This window comes from Harpegnathos saltator, unplaced genomic scaffold (assembly GCF_003227715.2).
Source record: "Harpegnathos saltator strain DR-91 unplaced genomic scaffold, Hsal_v8.6 scaffold177, whole genome shotgun sequence".
Classification (NCBI taxonomy): Eukaryota; Metazoa; Arthropoda; class Insecta; order Hymenoptera; family Formicidae; genus Harpegnathos; species Harpegnathos saltator.
In genome coordinates this window covers 328,303-349,202 of record NW_020229958.1, presented here as the reverse complement: position 1 = coordinate 349,202, position 20,900 = coordinate 328,303, and the positions used below count along the sequence as shown (strand labels likewise).

The window sequence follows — 20,900 nt, the reverse complement described above, 5'->3', positions numbered from 1 at the left end:
TGCTTGAGATTAATCGAGGAAAATAATTTTATTATCCGTTTAATCGTCTAATTTAATTTAATTTAATTCGCGAAAAGTTTTGTTTTCTTGATCACATGAATTTCGTAAACTATATTCCTTCAATGAAAACTCAATGTTTCTGCTGAAGAAAAATTAATTCTAAACTCTGAGAGTCTAGAATTCTCTCTTAGAACTTAGAAGAGTCTATAATTCTTCTAAAACTCTGAGAGAAGCTTTCAATAAAACCGCTGTCGTGAGTTTTTGTAAACATTACATATCATACCCTGACTCTCGTTTCGTCCGAAATAGTTCCGTGCTGGTTAACCACTTCGGCTTTATAGATTGCCGCATCCTCCACCGTCGCGCTGTTCACCGTGAGTATATAATTATTCCCGTTTTTCGTCATCTTCACGCGATCGCTCGCGCGCAAAAGCTCACCGTCTTTATACCAATTGACCTTCGGCTCGCCTTCGCAATCCACTTCGATCAGAAGATTCAGCGTGTCGCCCTCGTTAATCACTCGCGGCTCGCCCAGCTTCTTCTTGATCTTCGGCGGGCACTTGATGCTGACATTCCAGATTTCAGTTGTCTGATTGATCTCATTACGCGCGACGATCGAGTACGAACCCGCGTCGGTCACCTTCGCTTTTTTAATCACCAGCTTATATGTGTCGTTGCCCTCCTTGACAATTTTTATACGGTCGCTCTCTGAGATTTTCTGACCATCCTTGTACCAAATGACCTCCGGTGCCGGGGTGGCCTCTACCTGCACGGTCATCGTGCCGGTGTCTTCGACGAGAATCATCATATCGGATTGCTTCTTCGTGACCTTAGGCGCGGACTTGACGATCAGCTCGATCTGCGTGCTGTCTTGGCCGAGCTCGTTCTTCGCTGTGATGGTGTAAACGCCTGCGTCTTTAGCGGTGACTTGCTTAATCACCAGAGACAGCGACTCTTCGTCCTCCCAGAGGTACTTGATCCTACCACCGGCCACGATCTCTTGGCCGTCTTTCGTCCACTTGATGTCCGGCTTCGGGTAACCCTTCACTTGCAGATCTAACATCGCAGATCCACCGACGCTCACTTCCGATTGCTTCGATTCTGTTTGCAACTTCGGCTTCTCCGGATCCTTCACTAGCTGATTCACGGCACCCTGCACCGTTAACTCCGCGCTGCAGCTGATGTTACCTGCACGACGTTATCGCGTTCGAAATAATATTATAATAAAAGTTATTATTATGTATCGTTGGAAGTTATAATTATCAAAGATTACCTGTGTTGGTTTGTGCCACGCACGTGTAAAGACCAGCGTCCTCGGGTTTCACATGCTGGAACACCAACGCCAGGGTATCTTCGTTATCCTTAAAGAGAACCTTAAATCTCTCCTCAGGGTCGAACGGTTTGCCATCGCGCAACCAAGAAAAATGTGGCTCGGTTCCAAGTTCGAGTAGACCTTCCGGAAGTCCGGCAAAGAGTGGCTTCTCATCCGTCACAGTCACCTCCGCCTCACACTTAGCCTCGCCGAAGCGGTTCATGGCTGTACACGAGTATTTACCAGCATCCTGTTTCTGAACGTCAGCGATCACCAGCTCGTAGAATCCCTTCTCAGCATTGTCCCGGACGATCTTCACTCGTTCGTGCTTCGCGTCGATCAAGGTGCCATCCTGGAAGCTGGAAGGAAACATATATTTTATTTCGGAAACTGAAATCTACCATTAAAGAACTATATGTTCCTTAGCAAAGTAAATTCTGATGATAATCGAATCCTGCGCGCGGGAAACAAGATAAAGTAAAAAAAATGTATATAAAAGGAAGCTATATATAATATTCTCTCTGTGTGTTGGTAGGACTCAAGTTGAGACTCACAACTTCATTTCCGGATTCGGATCTCCCTTGACTTTAATCATGAAACGCAGATAGGTGTTCTCCAACAGTTCGGTGTCTTTCAAGCGCACTAAGAAAATAGGAGCGTTCGCGTTCGCTCGTGCCTTCTTCTCCTCCGCACTCACTGTAATATTTTTCGCATTAGTAAATAAATTCTCTTTTTCATGTCGTACTTTCCAAAATCACTTGAATTCGAGTTCGATCTGATCAGCACTTGATTCTTCAAATAAATTTTCACTTCAAAAATTGGAAAAGTAGGCAACATAATCATCTAGAAGATATCACAAAAACTAATAACTAATAAATGTCTAGAAAAGATCTTAAAGAAGTCTTAAAAGACATTCTAATTATGTTAGACTTTTCTTTAGACGCCTATAAGATTTATATTAGACATTTGTGGCGACTGGGAAATATCTGACAAACAAAGTCTAATAAACTTCTTATTTAGAATTTTATTTAGAATTTTTATTTAGAATGAAGAATTAACGTACGTTGTTGGACCACCAGCTGCGCGGTGCAGGTCGCTTCGCCATTCGCGTTCAGAGCTCGCGCGGTGTATATACCGGTATCCGATTCGTGAACGTTCTGAATCTCGAGCTTGCAGACGTTGTCAGACATCGTGGTGCTTACACGATCAGCCAGCTTGTCCTCCATCGGTTTGTTGTCCTTCAGCCATTGCATCCTGGTGGTCTCGTCGGTGGTTAACATCGTGCACTCGAAGGTGGCAACTTCTCCGGCTACAAAAGGCAACTCGAGTTAGCGTGGAAGAGACAGGAGGAGTCGTGATCCTGAAAAATGCGAGAATATAAGAAGCAAGTATATCAATTCGGATGTGATCCTATATTTTTGAGATATTCGAAATTGATAAGGACGTTGTATTCGAGTGATCTATATGCGCACGTGAGATAGTGTGCTATTTGATCATTAAAATTAAGAATTGATACATATAAAAATTGGATTTAATCAACATCTAATAGTGCATCTTGAGTTATAATGCATATAATTGAGTTATAATATAATGAAAATAAAACTGCAAATGTAATGTGGTAAGAGGCAACATTTAACATGTATAAAATAATAAACGACGAAGTGTTATCAACATTTGGACACGATTATAATTGAAAAATTTGTCCCAACGTTACCACAACTGTTCCGTTCAGAGAGTACCTAAGCAAAAGCTAAAACTAGTAAAAAATCTTTAATCTGTAATACAGATAATATAAATACAAACCTTGGGATAGAGAAAAAAGATGTCGGTGTAAATGTGCGTGAGTGTAGAAATGTTGTCGATGTCGGAGTAACTTGGTGGTGTGAGTGAGAAGTGTAAATGTTTAGTGTAGAAAATTACATTTAGCTGATATCTAAGGTTTAGCGATGAAGCGTGTGTGTTCAACCAGCAATGGTGGTATTACGTCTAAAAGCAATTTACTCAGCTGGCTATAAGAGAAAAGTCTGGAGAGACACATGGAAGAAATGCAGAGAATAGTGAACGGCGATGAACTAAATACAAAATACGTCACTTTACCTATGGCGTGTATCAATGCCTTTTTTGGTCGCGTCGCTAGAACAGTAAAAATGTATCTTATGTCCTGTGGTGGTTGAATGTGCGCGTTATGTATGTTTTAAATTGTTTCTCAAGAATTTAATATTGAATTCTCGAAAATACTTGAATACTTTATATCGATATGACATTGGATCCTAGACAATAATTTGATAAATTACGATATCTATTCACAATAAATATTTCATGATAACGTAATATAAAATCTTCTTCTACAAAGAGAATTTCTTCAGTCATAACCGGCTAAACTTTGCGATAAATATTTTTTTCTTTTTAATATAATATTTTCTTATCATTCTTCTTCTCTTTATATCTCGTAAGTCATTAAAGTCTCAAAATTGCAACAAGCATTTCTTCTCATAAAAGGTGAATTATTCTTGACACATCTCATGTAAGTACGATGCAACCAACATATGTATAAGTAATCTTGATAATGCTTTTACATCGCTAACTTACGTTCCACATTGCATCCCTCTATCGTTTTGATAAACACGGGTTTGCCAGCGTCGCTGGCGAGAGCAACTTTAGCTGTTCGATTCTCGACGTTGGATTCTGCCGTTCCGCCGGTGATTGCAGTCTGATAGGAAGTCATGGTTTCCGACTGGCCCTGCGCCGAGGAAGACACCTTCGTCTCCATAGCGGATGTAGTTGATTCCATGTATGAGGACGCGCCATTGCGACTGCTCGATACTGACGAATACTCTACAGGTGTTAGTTGGGACAACCTTACTATTCGATACACAGTACGTTCACAGAATTCGGAATAGAGTTTCCTTGGGTTTTCCCGATCATTACTATGACAATTTAATAAACAATTTTTGAATTTGCCAAAAGAAGCGACTTCAGAAGAGTCAACAGGAAGTTTCCCTCTTTTCTCATCTTTTCTGATTTCGCACGTAAACGTAATATGTAATGCTTGCTCTACACGGAGAGAATTTTATAGTACAAATTGCTAGGAAATGTAAGCGTGGAACATAATTTGTCATCATGCGTTATTTTATTACTTTATATCATTTCATATAAATGCTGATATTTCAGGATCTGAAATTTGTTATTACAAAAATTACTAAAAAAAATTAAAATACTTCTTAGCGAAATGAACTCTATTGACAGTCTGTTTCTGCACTGTTAGAAAACATGGTGAAATTGAAAAAACTTAAATGACACAGAAGAACTATAATATTCTTTCCATGTACTGTATGGTGAGACAAGCCACGTGACCAGAGCTACGACAATACATTCAATGCGACACTGAGCTGACTTATATCGCTAGCTTCAACAAGTTGCCACAAGCGACATTGAATTACGACGAAACGTTCTTATCATCCGATATTGAGTATTTCAACAACCTCATGATTTTACCTTCCACAACTTTGGAGGAAGCGCTGTACCGACTCGCAGAGTATTTTCGGGACATGTCTGCTTCTGTTTCCTCGATCTTAGTCTTTTTTGCTTCCGATGTGTCAATCGCAGTATCCACAGAGTCCTTTCTCTTCTCTACGATCTTCGCGGATTCCTTTGTGGAGGCCTTTGCGGAGTCCTTTACAGAAACTTTCGCGGAGTCCTTCGCAGAATCTTTGACGGTAACTTTCGCGGAATCCTTCACGGAGTCCTTTACGGTGACCTTCGCGGAGTCCTTCGCGGAGACCGCGGAGTTTTTCACGGAGACCTTCGCGGAGTCCTTTATAGAATCCTTGACAGTGACCTTCGCGGAATCTTTTGCGGATTCCTTTGCGGAGTCCTTCACGGTGTCCTTCGCGGAGTCTTTCGCGGATTCCTTTGCAGAGTCTTTCGCGGAGTCTTTCGCGGATTCCTTTGCGGAGTCTTTCGCGGAGTCTTTCGCGGATTCCTTTGCGGAGTCTTTCACGGAGTCTTTCACGGAGTCTTTCGCGGATTCTTTCGCGGAGACTTTCACGGAGTCTTTCGCAGATTCCTTTGCGGAGTCTTTCGTGGAGTCTTTCGCGGATTCCTTTGCGGAGTCCTTCACGGAGTCTATCGCGGATTCTTTCGCGGAGACTTTCACGGAGTCTTTCGTGGATTCCTTTACGGAGTCTTTCACGGAGTCTTTCGCGAAGTCTTTCGCGGAGTCTTTCGTGGAGTCCTTTACAGAGACCTTCGTGGAATCTGCTACTTTCGGCGGACCACCTGAGTCCGTCTTCACCTCTTCCGCTGGTTTCGGATTGCTAGTTGCTTTGGGCGCCTTGGGTAGGTTAACTTCTTCCTTAACCTGCTGTATTTTGGCTAGTTCTGGATTTTTCTGTGACGGCGGCTCGACTTTTACTGGCACTGGTTTTTCGTCGCTCTTTGGCTCCTCTTTAGTTTCCGATACTTCGGTTACTTGAAGGTCGTCCGCGGCGTGTTCGGCGAGAGCAACTAAATCGCTAGCGTATTCGCGAATCTCTTTGAGCCAGTAGCCCTTCACGGGGTCCTTGTGAGCTACCAAAGTGATGGGGTAATTGGGAACAGATGGATTGTGTAGCTCGAAAGATCGTATGTCGTTCAAATGGTCCTTTACTTCTACTTCTGGTAGCTGGAACGAGACGGTTGGATTCGTTGTGTTGTTTTGTGTTTCCCAATCGAATCGCGTTGTAATGCAATCGATGCTCACAAAAAAGAGATATTAAAGACAAACGAGAATTTTAATTCTGTTTTTGAATAGTGTTTTCTTAATTGCATATGTCTGAGAGTTTTTTATCTCATAATCGATACTACTGATCACGGTACTCACTCGAATAATATCCTTTAGAACGAAAACCGACCTATCCTCCGATATTCGCCTGACCTTGCAGACGAGGATTCGCGCTTTAAATAGGAACAAATATCTCTCCTTGCTTCTTCCTTCCTTATCAATAACCGTATACCATTCCTGGAAACATCGCATAATTGTCGCTTAGTCGATAATTGAATGCTTTATGATTGCAACTCTAACACATATAGACGTATTATAATTATTGTTAGATAATAAAAAATGATAAAATCTGGAATTGATAGTCTAAATGCACAATTTCATGTTAAGAAATCTTACAATGCACACAAATAAATGTCAATACATTCCGTACATAAAAATCAATTGTATTAAAAACAGAAACAAATTTCACATTCAATTGATTTTGATCCGTTCGTTCGCGTTTCTTTTTCTTCTTTAATCATTTAATGTCAATTCTTTCGAGTGCCAATATACCTACGTGCGTGAGCAACCTGCCGAGTTTGTGAATATTTCCTTTGTATCCTTCGATATTACTTATGAACTTATTATCAGTCGCCCTGTGAGGGATACCTAGCATCAACTCTAGCGCCTTTTGCAGATCGTCGCAGTTTTCGCCTAATCGGGTCGAGTATTTCACCAGCTCCTGCAAAAGAATATGAGCATTTTTTTCCGTGTTAATTGATCCTTCCTCTCTCGCCGGAGCCTTACGCTTACGCCGAGACAGATCAAAATGCGATTCGGCCCGATACGATTCGGTCCACGATTGCGATGAAAAGTAAGAATTTGCGCAACATGAATGCGACTCGTCTAATCGTCCTTGGACCAAATTAACTTGTATCGCCCTACTACATATTCTTCGATGCGCTTTTATTACCATCGCTCTTATATCCGTCTTGTTTGCGCGAAATTTTTCTATAGATCATATCGCGAAAAGATAATCTGGACGAGCCGCTTTTAGCTCTCTAAATCCGTATCGACGCCCACATACACGTTTATACACGCAAACCCGAAATATTCCGTAGCGTCATTTTTATACCGGGTGTCCGCGTTTATCGGAAACCGCCTGATGTTTTCCGATAAATTTCGTCTTCGATCTCTCTTTTCGCGTGCTTTATTGCGCGTCGTCCTCGTCGTCAAAATACTACGTCGCAAGCACGACGAAGCTCGCGACTATAAAAAAAACAAGAAGCGAATTATTTTCGCAATGGAGAAAATGTGCGCGCTTATTTTTGCCGTGTATACGACTGATTCAAATTTAAGCGAACTTGTCGATCGCGACAAAGAAATAATTAGCTAATGACATTGTATCACACCCCGGGCTTTTCTAACTAGAACAAAAAATATATTCAATCATTATTTATAAAAACATATTAAAATCGCCAAGGTATTCAGCAACCATGTATATTATTCTGTACATATTCTAAATTCAGTGAGCTTGTTGATGGCGACGAAGCAATAATTAGCTAACGGCATTATATCAGACGTCGAGCTAACATTAATGTTTACCGTGCCTATTTTAGAACATGTGTTTGTGCGCATTACTGCATCGACAGCGGCGGCAGTTTGCTGCGGCAATGATATGTGTTAAATAATGCATAAAGCCAAGAATCATCAACTTAAGAATGTTTTGCAGCCGTACTTCGACGTCTCGAGTATCCCTCTGTCTACTTGTTGTTTCGTTTCTGCGGGCATTCGGCCCGCATAGTAACAGCACCAATCTACTTGGCTTAGACGAGCACGCCGCTGCATGAATAAGCTCTGCTTAAATTTCTAAGGAATTTTAATGTGCTATGAACCTGTTCTTTATCCCTTTTCATATGTTCATCTATATATGAGAAGAATTTTATGGCAAGAATTACTAGAAATTTTTTAAACTGAGGGACATGTCAACATTCTCCCTTAATTCATCATCTCTTCGTTCCGGATGTGCTATTTATATTTTAGCAACTGTGTGTAAAGTTTACCGTTAAAATTCCTATTAGAAATCTACTATGTTTCTCAAAAAGATAAGCTCAACTGGCAGTCTATTCCTGCATCACTGAAGAACCTGCTAAAATTGTAAAGAATTTATATGAAGAGAAGCTACAAAATTCTTTCGGTGAGATAATCAAGTGCGAGTGAAAAAAAAAAGATTCTATGTTTACGAGAACTCATTCTTGTCATATCGAGATATTACGGCGCGCATATCATTCTCGTGCAAATAAATAAGTATGAAGAGCACCGATATTTTGTAAGAGTGAATTTCAACATCTGGCATGCTTCGTTAAATCGTCCATCCGGGGGCGGACGTTAATCGAGGATCTCGAGTTTTTTTTCGTACACGCATACCACAAGGTTTGCAGGTATATATGATGCAGGTGTTTCGCGCCTCGTTAACTCGCATGGGTGTGTTGTGTACGTACATGTGTGTGTATTTCGAGTGAGGAGCAATTATGCCGAGGAGACACGATTTCAAGGCGAAGTGGGAAAGCGCTTTAGCGCCGCGCTATTTCCGTCTGGTGCAATAAAATTCGAGTGGAAATATAGGTCAAGCTGTATGTTCGTGTACTCGGCAGTCCGGGATTGTCTCGATACACCAATTGCGTTGGCAATTTTCTCGACGAGGAAGAAGAAGAGGTGTCAACAAGTGCGCATATGTGAGCATGTCGAATCTAAATGCCTCGTTCGTTGCTTCGCCCTCGAAAAGAATCTTCTCGAAAATGACTGTCGTCTCCTCTATCTCACCTCGAACATGTCACTCGAATTCGACGACTTGGTGAGAGTAACTCACGTCACTTCTCACATTCGATCGCTAACATATATCCGCGTATTCGCGAAGAAATAGTCGATCTACATACCTTCAGCAGGAGCTGGTAGTCGTTTATACGTTGTATCGGGAGCTTCAAGTGTTCCGATATGCTCTTGTCGTCGCCTAGAGTCTGGCTCAATTCCTGCAAGAAACGAAATGATGGCACAAGTGATCAGCATGTCCGCATTCGTCAACGTCGTCGGCAAACATTGTTACCGCTGATTATTTTACTTGGCAATTTTCTTTTCCCTCGCTTTAGCTCTTTCCGTCAATAGAGAGTCCTCCACGTTAATGTTTAAAAACTGCAGCGGAGAAGGACGTGAAGAAGCGATACGTACGGATTCAATTATTATAATCGCGAAATTTTGCAATTCTCACACGCAATAAGTCGAGCGAGAAATCTGGCGATTTGAATTTTTTCTTGCGCGCCGGAAATATTTGTTCACAACCTCTGCTCGTCGATCTAGACCTTGCTGGTAAGCTACAATTTTATTTACAACTCTTCCGCGCAACAATAAATCCGACCCGACGACGAGTCAAACTCGCGTAATCCCCTGCCACCGCACACTAACGCCACCAATAATCTCGTATATAAATATTCACCCCGAAGCCGCGATTGAAACGCGATCGGAGATCGACGCTCACCCGGGAAGAGAAACACGCGGTGGAAGAGCACAAACCCCGCGGCGCGTTACCTCGCGCTGACAAATGGAGAGAGACGTTTCGACAACGGCACAGACGTTCGCAGGAACGCGTAATTCGACACCGGCAGCATCAGATCTGCCGTGAACACATGTATTTTTGGATGTGTGACTGGATTTTGCATGCAGCACGTTGCGTGTCACCCCCGCGCGCTCTCGCTCGCTCGCTCGCTCGCTCGCTCACAGGATCCTCGACGGCGAACGTGAAGATGCCGATGACGCGCGGTTGACGCGTTGTAAAGGACACAGGACGACTTGGCCGTCCACAAGAACCGAATCGAATCCGGCTTTCTCTCGGCCCGGGTGACGGCGCACCTTGGCTACGAGTCGGGAGCAACCCGGTCGCCGATTGCTCGAAGGAGTCGCCTCGTGGTGGTAGTCGTCGCCTCGCAGAGGGTGTCTCACGCGGCCACTCGCAGACTAGCAAAGGACTTGCCGAGCATCCTCGGGATTCGATTATGCGGAGATTCTTCACACACACGACGGTGTGCGATGGTCAGCGGATTCGCGGCACTGAGGAGAGGAATCTCCGGGCGCGCCACCGCCGTCGCGGCGAGAGACACCAATACGGCCACGGCTATACTTAGACGCCGGACGGATTATTCACGTGAACTGACCACACGCGTGAAAACAACACGCAGATCGCGCGGAGATCGTCGGTACACTCTCGCCGGCGCGGCTCGGGGCCTCCGATCTCGCCCTGGTTACTCGCCGGTGCTTCTCGCGATCGCCCGAAGTCCTTTCTCCTGGCGATCGATCGCGAATCCTTCTCTCTAGCGCGAATTCGTGACGAGCGAGTGTCCTTTAACTTGGACGCATTGGCAAGCTTTCATTTTCTCACACTGGGCTCACACTTCAGGAAAAGATTTATCGTCGATCCTGTCGAGTTGAAAACGATGTCACACGTTGACATGTCGACACAAATGTACACGCATATATACGCGAGAGACTGTAGAAGGTGAAAACCTCCTTGCGACGTGATACCAGTCCTAGTTGGACTGGGAAGGTTACTTTCCCAAAGTAATTCTTCACCATTTGATTCAGTAAGAAATTACGATTTCAGACACGGACAGATATATGAAAAAATGTATTCTGATGCAAACAGATCAAAGGAGGTCAAAGAGAATGGAGGTTTAAAGAGACGCAGGTAAGACGGTTCTCGCATCATGTTGTAAGTTCGCGTCTCCAATATCCAATTGAGATGTCTTTACGCGGCATTTAATCGAAGTCGCTTCTCAAGGAAGAATAACTTGAGATATTAAACACTGTATCCTGAATCCTGAGAAGAATATTTCTTTCTCAATAGCACGCATCTCGATATTATCGGTCATAGGTAAGAGAGAACGAAAGATGTTCCGTCCGTTAAGAATAAACCTAGCTATTTTAAGGGCTGGACAGACGCCCGCGTATACCCCGCCCGTTATATAATTACATCATTTTCTCCAATCCATATTGGAGATCGTGGAGATCGAACATGGAATCATGCTGGACGATCAAGAAGCGCATCGAATTACAGATTAATAGATGTTAGTTGTCATGCAACGGATTACGTTATTATTTTCCTATTGAAGGAGGACGGTTGTCGATTGATCTAAGGAATATACAGTTATAATTTAAAAAGGAGAAGAGTTTTTTAAATATAATATTAATTCATATTCTTATTTCAATAACGAAACACTCTTGCGAAATTATGATGTTTTATTTTGACATATTTTATGTCTGTATTTGTATCAATTTTATTGTCGACTTTGATGCTTTTAATTAATACTTATGTAATATTAAAAGCGCTTCATTGGAAATTGTATGCATATATTCACGTTCATACACGGTTGGCACAATGTAACCGTTTTATTTTTCTTTTGTTTGCAAGCGATTGTATCGTTGCGAATGTATTTTTAGAAAGATGAAATATCAGTTCGCCTTGACACAGTCTTTGATATTCAATCTCTGATATTTATCGTTAATTCTACCTGTCGTGACCCGCGTGCTTGAAATTACGGTAGAAATACTAATTGGATATATTTTAAACCGACTTTCGTCCTCCTCGCTGAGTTCCTTAAAATCTCGTTAATTGACTGAAACTGAATTCTTACCTCGAAGTATTCGCGCACTTCGTCGTTCGTCTGAAGAAATTCCTGAGCAGCGGGCTCGTCCCTGCAGTACGCCACGTGCTTGTCAAAATCCCTCTCCTAAAATAGAACGATGTTTTATTGCGATCGATAAATCCATTCAATCGTCAGCTGCTGCAACGTTACATTTCTTTCTCGACAAAGCGGACATTTATTCGCAAAGACGATCATTTGCATATCATCGTAAATATAGCAAACATCAAGGAATGTCTCGCACCGCTTTATTATCTCATTCTCTTTGCGCTAAGATTGATCAGATCCTACAATTAATCTCGCGAACAATTCTCGTTAGATTATTCTCTCCCTGTTGCTATTCTTCAATCAGGTCTTTGAATGAGATGTACGTCTGATTAATAACATGTTTGTGTCACTGCGACGGCTACGATAGTGATGAGTGACAAAGTGGATGGATCTGAGGCGATCTGAGAAATTAAGCGGAATCTCATTCTGACTTAATACGTTCTCACTTAACATGTTTCAAATCGCTAAGTTCCGAAAAAATTATGTGAAAAGAATATTATGCTATTCATAATATAGCTTTTCTTTTTTATGTAATACTTTTTTTAATTCTACCGTGTTTTCTAGTGATGCTAGGAATATACTATCAACAGAATATATCTTGCTACGACACGTAATATAATTTTTAATACGTAGTAAACTACAAAAAATTTAAAATCTTAAAATTTAAAAGGCACTTATGAAGCAAAAGGGAAATAAATAAGAATAGAATATCCTCTCTTTGGATCATAAAATTTCATAGCAATTTTTACTATAAAATTCTCTCCGTCTAGAGTTTATCACTTGATCACGAATAAATTATCTTTTCGTTAGATACGATAGATTAGCATCGCTTCATTTATGTTTTAATCGAGCACAACTGCACACGTGCGATCAAAGCGGTGCGAGATTTCCTTCGATGCCTGCAACATAATATTAAATAATATATCATTATTTGTAATATCGAGCCAAATGAATTGGCTTTATTTAATTTCATTCTAATTCATTAGCATAGTTACTTTACTAATGGAAACTAATGACGATGAACGCTTACCAGTCTCAAGAAAGTTTTGCCGAGCATACGTGGTTGATCCGCATAGTACTTGACGCCCTCGATCAACACCCTGCCGAACGATCTAAGTAAGGCCGGAATTAATGATCATGCCAAAGTCACACCACGCCTAACATGCTAATGGAGATTTGCGTCATCTTTTAGACACGCCTCGTACGAATGCGACACGCGGTAAGTTGCAAGAGGTCATAAATACCAAGAGCACTGGCACTTCGGTTATCGGTATTATTCACTGATACACGGGGGCGGGTCTTATGACGATGAAGAAATTAGAATCTGGGGTTTAATCTCGGAGAGTAAAACAACAAAATCCACATTGGACTAGTAATTTGACGAGTAATACGGAAACCGGTCAAGTTAGTAATAATAATCAAAACACGATTAACTCTCTCTCCTTTTCTCTTACTATTTGATAGATCAATGATGTCGTGAGTAATAGGATAATACTTTTATATGGCGACCGTTAGATAATGTTTGTTTCAAGCTTTACTTCAACATTTTCTAGTGAGATCAAATTTGTTACATGTAAAGTCTCGTATGTAATATTAAATGAGGGCATTATAATCAACTTTCTAGAAAGAAGCGATGTTTTAGATATCAATTAATCGATATTAATTTCTTGGGGCACATGTACAAAGAAGCACACCACCACACAAAACGTCTTTCGACGTTGAACTTACATCTTTTACATCGTACTCCGCTACAAGCAAGAGAGTCATGTGCGTGTGTGCGTGTGCATGTGAGGGGCGAATTTTTTGCGTATATTGCGAATTGTAATTGTGACAGAAATTGTACGTTTGTATGACGTATGTAGATGTATGTGCGATATATATATATATAATTTCTTTATCAAGTATAGAACTGATAAAATTTAGAAAGAAATTTTGATGCCTAGCAGACTATTAAAAACAATTACAATTCAATATAAATTTAACATAAATGATATTTCTGCCCGTGTGTACATGTTTTTCTCCGAGGCTCAGTGTTGCGATTGCGAGTGCCAGTAATGGTATTTGTATGTATAATGAATGTAATAAGATTTGCGTGAATAATAATCACACGAGTGTTGGCAAATTTACAAGGAAAAGAATGCTGTTGAACAATTGCTGTTGTTCAATAAAAATAGCATTTAATGACTAGGACGCTCATTATGGAACGTGAATATTCATCAATTGAGAAATCGACTGAATGAGCGAGTGAAAGTGTATAAAATGTCCGACTTTGTACTGTGAAATGTATCAATGAATGCTCGTCTGACAGTGTCGCAGTGCGCTTTCTTGTTTTGCTACCGGTGTACGTTGCCGTAATACATACGTGTTGTGAAAGTCAGCTATTTGTTTCAGATTAGTGAAAATAATTTCTTTGTTATCCCGCACGACTCGTGGGACGCCTGGATTGTCGAGGGGCTTCAGGTAACGTTCGACCACCAGCTGAAGATCCTTGCCGAATTCCTCCTCCGTCTCGATTAATTCCTTCACCACCGCTCTGTGTAAAATAAATTAGGATGAAAGGATTATGAAAACAACATTTCTTTTAGCTTATATATAAAATGAAATATACAATTACATTGAAAAAATCTTATAGAAAAATTCACTTTAGAATTTTACAATATTATAATATTTGTGGATAATTTATGGATTTATAAATTATGGATTATTTATAGATAATATTATAATATTTATGGATAAAATAAAAATGAATTAAAATAGATTTGCGTTTGAAAGTACATTTAGATTACGAGCTAGAAATAGATAGAGATACGTACTCTCGTCGATAATAAGAATCCTCCGGCCGCTGGGACACAGATGAGCTTTCTTCGTTGAGCGCCGTTTGCATTAAAATCGACATGGGCAACCATCCCTGCTTTCCGTCGGATGTACGAACATATACCCTATAAAAAAATAATAACTATCGTTAGATGTAGATACTTGCATTTAATGAGAAATTACAGATTAAAATTACATAAGATTACAAATTTATATTTAGAAGAAGAACATATGTTTCTTTCACAGCTTTCACAGAAAAAGAGTTAATATTAAAAAGATAATCGTTAAAGACATGTTTTTTTTCAAACGTTCGTGTATCATGCGAGCTTCATTGTTACATTCAACAGGAGTTTTTAATCGACACGTTTGTCGCTTGAATTTTATATCGAATTGGATTCAGCCAATCGAAAAATCAGATTCGATTGAATACAATCGAAAGGATGATATAGATAGACATTCGAATGCGTGGGAATCGCGCGGTTATATTTGCTCGACATGACTAAGGCTGCATGCCATCTTGTCATCGAAGTCATCGTCCATTCACAGAACGCAAAATTCGTTGGCGATGTATTCGAATTGTTGTGCACGAGGAGCTTCATCTTCCGAGATGTATTCTCATAACTTCGCGCAACATTTACATCTTCACGGGTACAAATTATATCATCCAAGACAAAATTCTCGTAAATTCGATCATTATTCTAAAAATACCGAAATGTATGCTGAGCGTCAAATAATCAACCCAACGATGTTTCTGCCGTGATTATAAACGTGCTAAACTTTGTGCCTGCCGCTTTTTATTACTGCTTTCGAAGATCTAATCTATTCCTGCGCGTATATTGACCCGACACCGACGAGTTACTGTTGGCCCTGAGTAAAAAGCCTGAAGAGGCTTAGAGATAATTGAAGAAGGACGATATACGATATAATCATCCTTTCCCGTCATTCGACATAAGTATATAGCCACACACACATCTGATGTGTGATAAGAATTAAAATTTTATAATTTACAAAATTATATTGTCTCTCATACCATATCACAAAATACATACAAACTTATAATAAATTATATTAAATATTTTCATTAAGATGTATTCATACTGCTATCATCTTAGCACAAAAATTATTAAAATATTGTCAAATAATGAGATTTTACCACATACGCTAAATATGATTGACGGTCTTTATTTTTACCTCATCGATGAACCAGATTATAATCTGGCGATTGGAATTGGTAATAGAAATTCACAATGATAACAGTCGAAAGATATTCCGCCCGATTCTAGTCTACTCGTCAACGAGATATTTACGACCGAACGTTTCAAAACTACCGATTGTGAATTCAACTGTCCGTTAATAAGATGTCTCCTCGACATTGAGAGATTCTTTTCAGCAATAATTCACGCGCTATCGGTTTTATGGTCACCCTGGCCAGTCGCCAGTCACGCAGAGATATGCCCAAAGATATTATTGTTTTGGACGTTTATAAATGCTTAATCTTCATTAACGTCGTCGTAATTCAACGGTGCTGAATTTATTCCGGATTCGCGCAAGCCCAAATTTGCGCTCAATAGGACTGAACGTAATCACAGATTCATCCCGATCCCATCTGTTTGTCTCGCTTGATACGATGCAATTTGCAAAACGCGTGAAACGCCCCGCTAAAAGATCGCTACGAGATTTATTTCGCTTTCTGTCGGCAGTTGAACCTGTCAAATAAATATGAAAATCTGGACGACATCTGTGTGCTGTCAAATAAGACAAGGGGATTGTATCAATTTTCATTATCATGTAAAATATGCGTGATATGTAAATCCGAGAGCAACTTTTACAATAAATTTGTAATTGCATCAAGATAACGAGAAATTATTGTACGAAGTAAACTCAATGATAATTCAATGGCTAATTCCATACAGTAAATTTGCTCTCCACATATAATTAAAATCTCCAAATATAATTAAAAGATTATATAATCTCCATCGTCGTTGTGATAATCATAAAAATCAACTCGGGGATGCTCTGCGATGTCTCGTGCAAACGCAGAATTTAACGCTGAATTCACGCCTACGAGGTCGAATCGCGACTCCTCGCGGACGGCACGGCGCTTTTGGCCAAGGCTGTATGCGATTCCGTGTGGTCTCCTGCTGTAGTCTTCGACGAGCTATGCGTTAAATCTGGAAAACGTCCTCGTCATATGTTACGGCCACTCCGCCGTTTGTTAGTTCGTCGTTAATGCAGCGCATGCGGCTTGCATGACGCGTTTTACTGTGCTTCGCACGCAAATTTAGACGAAGCCTTTCGGGAACGATGAATCAGACGTCCGTCTGCAAAGATCTGTAGGCTTCCCCATCAGCCATTTCTTTTCCGCATCTCGTGACGCGGTGACCATTGCAATTGATCGTTATTGTATCGGAATGTTCGGAAGTATGTGTATATGCGTGCCGCTGATGGCATAGCTGAACGTTGATCGTTAACGCAGAGATACGGCAGACCGACTTAACAGGTATTGGCGGGTAATGAAGTCATTTCAAGCATCAAAATTTTCGTTGAGTTATAAATTCACCGCACGTAGCATGTCACGTTGATTTCACTCAAATTTTCCCTCGGACTTTCCGATTTTTTTTCTCCACTTGTCATTATTTTCATTTCTGAATGCAATTTTGCATCAATTACTTCATCATTTACAATGTTAAATTTTCTCGAATAGAGATTTTCGTGTCATTCATTTATGAATAACTCCCGAAGACTGACGTCTTCGCCAACGTTGAGCGTATCATCTCAACACACGATCAAGGCCGAAGAAAACGGCCAACGTTCCGACGATGACGACGCTCATTGGTGTCTTATAAAGCACGACGACGACGACGACGACGACGACGACGACGACGACGGCAGGAAGTCGACGATGACGTGTCCCTGCTGAGGTCTTCAAAATTTAATGTCGCAGCCTTCATTATTCTATTTCGAGATGGTTGCGGACTTTGTTACGAAAGCGCAGAATGAAATATCGTACGTCAAAGAGCTGATTTACGCTTTCGGCGGTAAACTTAGTAAGTATGACGTTGCGATCGCGCTAGCGATAATTTCAGCTCGTCGGACAATTTTCGCAGGGGAGAAGAGGGAGGGAAAGTTAAGGTTAAAAGCGAATGTTCCGTCCCCCCTCCCCCCCAGGCGTCGACGATTGCCCTACCTCTGCAGGCTCGAGGACTCCGAGTCGGCGCCCGAGGCACCTCGAGCACGCGGATCCGCGTAATTACGACGTGGCCGAATCGCAAGTTTGTGCTTGGCAGCTGAATTGTCCAGGATGCCGCCGACCTCGACCTCCAGATCGGGATCCATCCTCGCCCTCCTACAACAATGTCAAGTATCCGCTATAGAAAGCCACGTCGGCTCCCGCCGAAGAGGACTTCTTAACATTCTACAGTTTCATTAATAAACGTTATGTCTTCGTCCAATGCACAATATTTGTTTTTATTAATTTGTGTTAAAACTTGCTACTCCTCATCGCATGCCGACGTTGTAAGAAGTCGCGTCGGCTCCGCCTACGAAGATGTCTTAAAATTGCATGATCCATTTTATTAGTGAATTGTTATTAGTGAATCCTCATTATTCATAAATTCTCGTGCTACTTATTTTTATTAATTCGTGTTAAAATTCTCGTCATTCCTCATCGTATATCGACGTTAGCGATTGCTCAAGCTGCACGACGCTGAAAGCGGATTTGACATCTCGGACGAGCGTCCCAGGATAGCGCGAGAATGCCATTGTAAAGATTGTAAACCTTTTGGCAACATGCTTGTTAATTTCGCAGTCATGAGCCATTTGCTCCGTTAATTTTATGACGTGCAACGGCAAAGCGATGTAGTCATCCGAGTGTGTTCTCGCGCAGCTCTCTCTCTCTCTCTCTCTCTCTCTCTCTCTCTCTCTCTCTCTCTCTCTCTCTCTCTCTCTCTCTCTCGTGTGTCGCATTTTGCACGACATGCACTGAGAGAGAAGATTGTTAATCTTGCCATAAATTAAAGCGATTTCCGGTGTCGACCGGCGTATCTTCTGGTTCTAATGAAAAAGCAGTAGTAGCAATATACATCCATGTGAGAGGCTGTTATCAGCAACATTACGGTGAAACTTGCTACACAAATGCATAGAGAGGAAATTGGCTGAATTAATTGTGAACTTATATCGAGTTGTTATTTACCGTGAATCACAGGAACTTGCTTCTAAGAACCAGAAATTTTCTTTCCTTTGATCAAGATGCGCTTGATTCGTTCATGCTAATTCAGCTAATCTTTCTGCTCTGTGTAAATTTTCTGATTATAAGAATTTCGCTATGCAAATGACAAATATCAAACATTTCTCAATGTGTGGAACCTCGTACGGAGGTGTTCACACAGCACCGATCTCTCCGTCGTAGTGGCGTTTTCGCAAAGTCCTGTACAATTTAACGACAGGTTCGCGAGATCTTATCCTCGGCTGTTCAATTATTCGCACGTTCGAGAAGAGAGAGCGAGTACGAACGAGAGTACGGACGCCAATTTTCTTACATAACGCGATCGCTATCGCACGCGAGCGGCCAGATCTTTATGGGCGCGTAAATCAGCCGCAAATTTTCCGTCTGTCAAGATATTCACAAATTCCACACGATACAACGACGCGACAGGCCGAATGCCGATGGGACCACTGTGTGCCGCCGAAAATAGCGGCCGCGGCGAAACGTGCTGACTCCCGCTCACGAGGGGCAACGATCCTTCGCTTTATAGGTTGGCATCCGGATTACCTTAATCAGCGGTCCAGAATTCTATAATCTCTCACACCTACTTACAATCATGCTTTCCAAACGATCACTGAATTATTGAATTGAAAGAAAGAAATTATCTCTTGAAAAATCTTGAGAAATAATTTCTTGAAGAGGCAACTGAGAAACAGACGCTGAGAAAAAGGAAAAAGAAAAGGAATCTCACCTGGTTATCAAAATACGTAAAAGAATATGAGATAATACGAATAAACTATAAACCATGGATCAAATATGAATGAGGAAGATAAGGTACGTGAAGTAGAAGAACATGAAATGACACAAAATAAAACCCGAATGAAATATGAACGAGCAAAGAGAATAAAGCGCGTAAAAGAACACGATTATAACACGTGAGGGGACAAGATAACCGTCGCTTGTGTGGGCAAAGTAAATACATTGTATTGTAATTATATTGTAGTAATTCTACTAAAGAAGAGACGCATAAACGTATATAAACGTGTATAGTCCACATGACATGAGCCAAGTACGCATATGCGTCTGCAGCATTGGGAAGGTAAACGGTGGCGCGAAATGCCGGTTTATCACGCGTAAACAGTAGTCGCGTTCAGATTCGCGACGACGCGAGATCGGCCCGGTTAATGGCGCCTCTTCGGGGTACACCTGTTTGCCATAAATGCGCACGTCCGATCAATTTGCCGTGGCGGCTCCATCGCTTCCGCGTCTGCGAGCGGCAGCCGCAGGAGTCGAGTATCGGTGATAAACAGCCCCCTGGAGGACTTTATCATTATCGCGGTGGATGAATCGGAGAACGGGTGCGATGCGTACGGACCGAGTTGCGCGCGGGTTATTTTCAGCCACGTGGATTTTCGTTTCGGTTGCCTACGAAACGGCTTCCACCCACGTGTTACGTGCACGCCGAGCGATACGAAGACGGCGCGATGACAATGCGCGAGATCAAGGTGCTCCTCTCTGTTCTGTCTTCTCTTTCTTTACCTGTTTCTCTTTCTTTCTCTCCCCCTCCCCTCCTCTCTCTCTCTCTCTTTCTCTCTCTCTTCTCATTGTTTCGTCGCGGGTTATTCGCGCGGTCGCGAATGAAAAATTAGCTTACTTCGCGGAGCCGTCATGCTCGATGGCCTCGACGATGTCGCCGATGCTCACGGTAAATCCATCGCTCTCTGCCGCGTAATCCTTCACGACAACGTAATTTTCCGAGGACCCCTGTAACACAAAAACAGAGCGAATGGAGAAATCTATCTTACGTACGTAACTGTATCGCGGGAAAACTATTCTCGACCTCTTTTTTGGTTGGCATACTTTCAAGTCGAACGAAATTGCGCTTATCTTGGTGGTCGGGAATTGCAAAGTGGAACTAGAATGTATCAGCAAGGACAGACTCTTGAAAATTGCAACGCAAATTTTCACGCGTAACATTGTCCACAATAATTTTCAATGCTTTGTGATATTAAACATTATTAACCCAATTATTAATATAATTGACCAAAGCAACAATAATCACAGCAAAGAATAATATTATACATTTATTAT

General features: G+C 41.5%; 1 protein-coding gene across 14 annotated transcripts in view; it reads right to left on the bottom strand.

Moving 5' to 3' along the window:
- Positions 1-20,900, bottom strand: part of Obsc (Obscurin) — a 54,882-nt gene that overhangs the window by 16,898 nt on the left and 17,084 nt on the right. For 5 of the 14 annotated variants that reach the window (XM_025297462.1, XM_025297463.1, XM_011147673.3 and 2 more), the window contains 16 exons: positions 20,464-20,573; positions 17,793-17,951; positions 14,605-14,730; positions 14,154-14,324; positions 12,822-12,903; positions 11,735-11,830; positions 8,990-9,082; positions 6,631-6,795; positions 6,174-6,311; positions 4,808-5,975; positions 3,902-4,147; positions 3,410-3,445; positions 2,376-2,621; positions 1,867-2,008; positions 1,274-1,671; positions 284-1,188 (listed from right to left, as the gene is read on the bottom strand). In XM_025297462.1, coding sequence (XP_025153247.1) covers positions 284-1,188; positions 1,274-1,671; positions 1,867-2,008; positions 2,376-2,621; positions 3,410-3,445; positions 3,902-4,147; positions 4,808-5,975; positions 6,174-6,311; positions 6,631-6,795; positions 8,990-9,082; positions 11,735-11,830; positions 12,822-12,903; positions 14,154-14,324; positions 14,605-14,730; positions 17,793-17,951; positions 20,464-20,573 — 4,281 coding nt within the window. Of the gene's footprint in view, positions 1-283; positions 1,189-1,273; positions 1,672-1,866; positions 2,009-2,375; positions 2,622-3,409; positions 3,446-3,901; positions 4,148-4,807; positions 5,976-6,173; positions 6,312-6,630; positions 6,796-8,989; positions 9,083-9,156; positions 9,316-9,585; positions 9,735-9,956; positions 10,165-11,734; positions 11,831-12,821; positions 12,904-14,153; positions 14,325-14,604; positions 14,731-17,792; positions 17,952-20,463; positions 20,574-20,900 lie in introns of those variants that run through there. The other 9 variants (XM_025297464.1, XM_025297457.1, XM_025297455.1 and 6 more) reach the window with 8 other exon arrangements.